This window comes from Daktulosphaira vitifoliae, unplaced genomic scaffold, assembly GCF_025091365.1.
Source record: "Daktulosphaira vitifoliae isolate Bord-2020 unplaced genomic scaffold, ASM2509136v1 Scaffold_306, whole genome shotgun sequence".
Lineage (NCBI taxonomy): Eukaryota > Metazoa > Arthropoda > Insecta > Hemiptera > Phylloxeridae > Daktulosphaira > Daktulosphaira vitifoliae.
In genome coordinates, this window is record NW_026099871.1 from 1 (window position 1) to 7281 (window position 7281).

Consider the following 7281-nt stretch of genomic DNA (forward strand, 5'->3'; position numbering starts at 1 on the left):
TGTAACATGGATGATCAGTGGGATAGTTGGAAGTGTCGAAGTATTCAAACAGATATTTTTTCAAATCATCCTGAAAACTATCCGTTAATATTAAATAAATAAAACTGTCTGTACCCATATACACGAGTCTAAGTCTTTCAGGACCATAAAATGGTTGCATTACATCATAATGAAACTTGTACATGATACATTTACAAATATCCAGCACGGCCTGTCCAATAAAAATGGGTTTAAAAAAATTAATTTTTTCTTTATACATGTGTTCNCATTTACTAATATCCAACACGGCCTGTCCAATAAAAATGGGTTTAAAAAAATTAATTTTTTCTTTATACATGTGTACAGCTACAAGGTTTTCATTAAATATTGTGGTGTGACCAAACGACGGTTTCGCTACCAGTTTTGATAATTTATCTTCGTTACAAACAAGTTGAATATTTTGATGTTTTCTCACGTTTTCCAATGTTTTACCTAGTAAAATTAAAAATTTTTATTATTAAAAAAATTAAACGTATAAAAATATTAGTAATACCATAGTTGGAGTTGATCATATATTTTGGTAGATCTTGTTCAAACTTGTTGGAGGCTTTTTTACGTAATTCTGTATTCATTTGGATGTAGGGTGCCAACCATCGAGATTGTTTAAACTTTATGACTTTATGCAGTTTTGTGATAACCACACCGTGTTTTACCGCTTGCTTTAATGTTCGATAGTGTACAACGTAATTACGTTTTGGAAACAATGTGGTCATCAGTTTTTTGTATTTGGCAGACGGTAGAGGTGGTCGCTCGTTTACCGGAAAAAATGGTAAATCGTTGTGTAAATCATGTAAATGTTGTGGATAATCTACATCGACTTGCACAAGATATCCATGATCAGCATCCTCAGCTGTGTCAAGTATTTCCTCCAATGTAACAGGTGACCATTCAAAATTACCATGTGGCATCGGTTCCATCATTGCTTAAAAAAACAAATGTTTTTTTTTACACAAATATTAATTTTTTTATTTAAAAAAAAAACTACCTGTTCCATATAAATTTGTAGCATCTAGGTATTGAAGATATTTATGTGGAATATTGGGATTGTAGTCAGAGATACCTGGATGATTTGCTCGAGCATACCGCTGATTGACCTATATTAAATATATTTATATATAAATATGTATATATTTATAAATATTATTAAACATATTTTTATATTTTTAATAATCACACATACTTGTGTCAAACCTCCACGTATACCCAATTCAAACATTAATAACATATCTGGGTCTGTTATCAATTCAATGTTGACATCAGTATATTTTAACATAGCATCAAATGATAGGGCTGGACATGAGTAATAATGAGTGGGATCCAGAGAATAATTTTTTAAACTCTCCGCGCGAAACTTTTCAAATATGTCAGCAAGTACCTAAAAAATAAATGTATTTATAATTGTTAATTACTAAAAAAATTAACAACATACCATAACGTCGACAAGTAAATACTTGTCACTATAATCACCAATAGTTTTGCATTCAAAGTGTTGCCACATTTTTTTTGCATGTTCATAGTCCTCTTCGGATACTGTATTTTTCGTAATGGAACTGTAAAAATTTTCGCGGGTTGGCAACTGATTTTCGTCGAGTTTTTCCCAACTGTCTACGTATTCGTATGGGAAAACCGATTTCCGTGTGACCAACTCCAACGATTTAAAGACATTTAATGTATGTGCAAAATCAGGTAAAGTCAAGGTGGTTGTAAGTTGATACAAACTCGCTTACAAAAATCGATATGAATCTATAAATCGAAGTTGAAAATAATCGCTTATTGTTAACACGGCCACCGGGGATTGACGGCCGGTTATAGAAAGTGTACCGGAAATCATGTGAAAAAAAGAGGCACGGTACGGGATTAGAACCCGCGACCCAAGGCGTCGTATAGACAAACCTTACCACTAGGCCACCGTGCACTTATGATTCAGATCCCGATACACTTTCATATAGGTTGATAACGTGATGTGCGGCTGAGGGAAACACATTGTCANTATAAATCGAAGTTGAAAATAATCGCTTATTGTCTTACTGAACGAAATATATTTTTCTTCGGATTGTGCTATAACAGTAATGTCTTTATCGTCGTAAGCCATTTCTGGTATTATCATGTGCGAGTCATAGTATGAAAGACCATGCATGATAACTGGTATGAAAGCGGAATATCGTCGTTGTAAATTACACTTGTGGCATAAAACAGCTCGAAATTTTGTCGTCCAATGACTATGNCATAAAACAGCTCGAAATTTTGCCGTCCAATGATTATGATCCTTGACTTTTACTATTTTATCGGTAAACTCTATTAAACACGAGTCGCAATGTTTTGTGGTATTGAAACGATGTTGTTCCTCAGAAGTTAGAGGATTCATTTCGATGTTAATTTTCATGATATCTGATACTTGCTTTCCAATATCCACCAACGCTGATACAAAATGTTTAGCAGCATCAGGTCCTCGATACATTACTGGTTCCTCCGGTAATCCCTAACACATGTTTTGCGGTAATATTTTGGAGTTGCGTACTATGTAAAAACAATAATTTATTGGTTTATGTTTTTGTATAATCATAGACTTGTCCGATATTTGTTCCATCGTTCGAACAAGTAAAATTTCCATATCAGCGCACATAGGTCAATTTTCACGATCTACGCGGTCAAAAATATTTTTTCAATTTTATCATTTCTATTCGGTATTTACTGTTTCTATGCTGTATTATATGTCTGATTAAAAATGTGGCGGTCGAATATTCTAGAATGTCCGGCCGCCGCCGCCTCTAGAAGATTCGTCGCTCTACATAAGCGTGTGGCGGTCGAATGTCTAGAGAGTTCCGACGCCGCCTCTAGAAGATTCCTCTGACTATTTAAGGGCAAGATCGTCGCTCCAGTCAGTCAGTCGATCAGTCAATTACTTACGCATTCTGTCTTACACGCGCTTCGTTTCTCGCTGTTATTTATTAGTTCGTTGTAATACAGTTCGTCTCTCGCTGTTATTTGTTATTTGTTAGTTCGTTGTAATATAGTATAGTTGTTATTAAATCGTAAAAGTGTTTATTACTTCTATACATTACACCTCGCTACATTGGTGACCTCGACGATAATAAGTATGAACGCCGAAGAACTACGCAATCAATTGGAGGAGTTACGTCAAGAAAACGCTCGCCTTGCAGCACTACAGGCACAGCAATATCCAACAGCTTCAGTGAATCGCGTTGCCGTCAAGTTGCCACCTTTCTGGTCCGAAAGACCGAGCTTATGGTTCTCACAGGTTGACTCGCAGTTTGCAATCTCGGGAATAACAAGTGAGGAAACAAAATTTAATTATGTTGTGGCTCAGCTTGATACGCGTTACGCCGCCGAAGTAGAGGATATTATTACTAACCCACCGCCTACTGAACGCTACAAACATCTACGCGCAAAACTCGTTGAACGGTTGTCTATCTCAGAAGAACAACGTGTGCGGCAACTCATCAATGAAGAAGAACTAGGTGACCGTAAGCCATCACAGTTCTTACGACATCTCCGTTCCCTTGCCGGCACTACTACATTACAAGACAATATTTTACGTCAACTTTGGCTCCGCCGTCTACCATCACATGCACAAGCTATTTTAACCGCACAATCAGAGCTTCCTCTGGATAAGGTAGCCGAGCTGGCTGACAAAATTGTTGAAGTGCAGCCAGCCCCCTCGCAATTCGTCCATGCTGTTGCCACGACGAACAATAAAAAGGAACTCGATGTTTTAGCCGCCATTGAAGCACTCGCAAAACAGGTAAGCGAATTATGTGCTAAACGCCCGCAACGTTCCCGCTCTAGGTCACGTAACCGTTCAAACGTGGAACTGACTAACGGCAAAGGATGGTGTTGGTATCATAGCACTTATGGAGAAAAGGCTGCCAAATGTAAGGCTCCCTGCAAGTATCAGGAAAACTCCAACGACAGTCAGTAGCGGCGGCAACAGACTGTCCGAACCCGAGCAGCCGCCTGTTTGTTACAGATCAAATAACAAAACGCCAATTTTTAGTCGACTTTGGTTCCGACTTATCTTGTTACCCTCAACGGCTACTACGGGAACGACGCCATGCCACCGATTACGACCTCAGCGCGGCCAACAACAGTACCATAAAAACTTACGGGACGGTCCATCTCAATTTGAATTTAGGACTTCGACGCAGTTTCCCATGGAATTTTATTGTCGCCGACGTGAGTACTCCTATCATTGGTTCCGACTTCATGGCATACTACCACTTGCTGCCGGATTGCCGTACCAAACGTCTTATTGATGGTGTCACAGGCTTGGCTGTGAATGGTAAGGTTTCCTCTGTAAATCAATGCAGCATAAAATCAGTTGCCAACACTTCCCCTTGGGCTGCACTTCTCGCAGAATTTCCGGACATCACACGTCCCACCGGATTGCCCAGGACAATAAAACATCAAACAGTGCACCACATTCTTACGACACCTGGTCAGCCAATAGCCTGCCGCCCACGCCGCTTAGCTCCAGGTAGACTAAAAATCGCCAAACAGGAATTCGCGGAAATGGTCAAGGCAGGTACCGCTAGACCTTCAAGCAGTCCGTGGTCTTCACCATTACATTTAGCACCGAAAGGGGAGAACAGCTGGCGTCCTTGCGGTGATTACCGCGCGCTGAACGCCCGAACTATACCAGACTCCTATCCAGTCAGACACATACATGATTTCTCGCACAACCTGGCTAATTGCACGCTATTTTCCACAATCGATCTGGTAAAGGCTTACCATCAAATACCTGTTAATCCGGACGATATATGCAAAACAGCCATTACCACTCCATTCGGACTTTACGAATTTCCTTTTATGACATTCGGATTGCGAAATGCTGGACAAACTTTTCAACGCTTCATAGACGAAGTTACCAATGGGTTGGACTTCTGTTATGCATATATTGATGACATTTTGGTATTCTCTAAATCGGAAGAGGACCACAAACAGCATTTACGCACTCTTTTCGGGAGACTTTCTGACTACGGTGTTGTCGTTAACCCGCAAAAATGTGTATTAGGTTCGGCTGAGGTGAAATTTCTAGGTTACCTAGTATCTTCTGAAGGCACCCGCCCGCCACCGGAACGCGTCGAAGCCCTACGACAGTATCCATTGCCAAAATCTATGCAAGGATTACGCCGGTTTTTGGGAATGGTAAATTTTTATCGCCGGTTTATTCCCAAAGCTGCCGACCTGCAAGCACCACTTCACGGTATTCTCAAAGGCCCGAAGACAAAAGGTTCCCAACCGATAGAATGGACTCCCGAGTTAGAAAAAGCGTTCACCACATGCAAAGAAAGTCTTGCGACCGCTACTCTTTTAGCACATCCTCATCCAGCCGCACGACTTGGACTATTCACAGACGCATCTAGCCAATCTATCGGCGCATGTCTGCAGCAGCGAGTCAATAACATCTGGCAACCCATAGCATTTTTTTCAAAGAAAATGTCGGTGAAACAAAGTGCGTGGCCTGCGTATTATCGTGAGTTGCTTGCCATCTATGAATCGGTGAAGTATTTCAGGCACATTGTCGAAGCACAACCATGTACCATTTTCACCGATCATAAGCCACTCGTATATGCTTTCACCCAACGGAGAGAAAAGATACCTCCTACGCAACTCAACCAGTTGACATTCATATCCGAATTCACCACCGACATTCAACACATTAAAGGTGATGAAAATATCGTCGCGGATACAATGTCACGCATTGAAGTTGTGTCTCTCCCGCTGGACTACCGAGCTCTTGCTGCATCTCAAGACACGGATGATGAACTCAAACATTTTACTGACAACAATTCATCTCTTCATTTGGAGAAGGTACTAGTGCCAGGATCTTCAGCCTATATTTATTGCGACACGTCAACGGGACGCCCACGACCATTTTTGCCACAACGATTCCGGCGTCACGCATTTGATCAGTTACACAACCTTAGTCACCCCGGTGCACGCGCAACAGCTCACTTAGTTTCAGAACGATTTGTGTGGCCAGCAATGAAAAAGGATTGCCGTTCCTGGGCACGTGCCTGCGTCCACTGTCAGCGATCGAAAATAAGCCGACACGTCTCAGCCCCACTGGGAAACTTTGAAACACCTTCACGCCGATTCAAACATGTTCATGTCGATATCATCGGTCCATTGCCGCCATCACAGTCCTTTAGGTACTGTCTGACGGTAATCGACCGTTTCACCCGTTGGCCGGAGGTGTATCCACTCGAACGTATAACAGCAGATGATGTCACTAAGGGTTTCCTCAATTGCTGGATTTCACGCTTCGGAGTACCTCAATACGTTACGACTGACCGTGGTACTCAGTTTGTTTCAGCTACTTTAAAAACTTTAGCAAAACGTTTTGGTTTTACGCTTCGCCCCACTACCAGTTGGCATCCTGCTGCAAACGGATTCGTCGAACGAATGCACCGACAACTAAAGGCAGCCATCATGGCCCACGCAAAAGACTCGTGGACTGAGTCACTGCCTATCGTGCTTCTCGGAATACGTTCTGCGTTTAAGGAAGACTTAAAAGCCACGTCTGCGGAACTTGTTTATGGTGAGCCTCTTAATCTTCCTGGTGATTTCTTCACAGACAAGCAAGATAATAGCAGTACGAACGACCCTACTAGCTTACTAGATCGTCTTCGCAGTGTTATGAATAAAATTCGTCCAGTACCTGCATCTCGCCACTCAAATCCACGATCATTTGTTTTTGCGGACCTTAAGGACTGTTCACACGTATTTCTCAGGGAGGGAGGTGTCCGAGCAGCACTTCAACCGCCATATCAAGGTCCCTACGAAGTAATTGCCCGAAATGACAAAACGTTCACAATAAAAGTTCGAAATCAATCAGTTACGGTGACGATTGATAGAGTAAAACCTGCCTACCTCATGGTGAACGAAAGCACAACCGTTAGCCAGGCACATGCTCCACCAGCGACTGCCCCGGATACGACCAAACAGAAACAACCGCCTAATACCGATCCATCAACACAGGCAGTACGAACAACTCGCTCAGGCCGCCGAGTCAGATTCCCGGACATTTTTGACCCTAGCTAACTCCACTCCGTAGGGGGGTGGTGTGGCGGTCGAATATTCTAGAATGTCCGGCCGCCGCCGCCTCTAGAAGATTCGTCGCTCTACATAAGCGTGTGGCGGTCGAATGTCTAGAGAGTTCCGACGCCGCCTCTAGAAGATTCCTCTGACTATTTAAGGGCAAGATCGTCGCTCCAGTCA

The 7281-nt window shown here is 42.1% G+C and overlaps 2 protein-coding genes across 2 annotated transcripts; one reads left to right on the top strand and one right to left on the bottom strand.

The window, feature by feature from the left end:
• Positions 1-114: 114 nt before the first annotated feature.
• LOC126909371 (uncharacterized) lies at positions 115-2497 on the bottom strand (the record flags this gene model as incomplete). Its single annotated transcript, XM_050691788.1, has 6 exons — positions 2068-2497; positions 1469-1761; positions 1220-1414; positions 1025-1133; positions 533-961; positions 115-471 (listed from the first exon to the last, which is right to left on the bottom strand). Coding segments are annotated over exons 1-6 (1813 nt in total), but the record flags the coding sequence as incomplete, so codon positions are not given.
• A 639-nt stretch (positions 2498-3136) lies between these two features.
• LOC126909372 (uncharacterized) lies at positions 3137-3979 on the top strand. Its single transcript, XM_050691789.1, has one exon. It carries the CDS (start codon positions 3137-3139, stop codon positions 3977-3979), a length of 843 nt encoding a protein of 280 aa, XP_050547746.1.
• The last annotated feature ends 3302 nt before the right edge of the window (positions 3980-7281 follow it).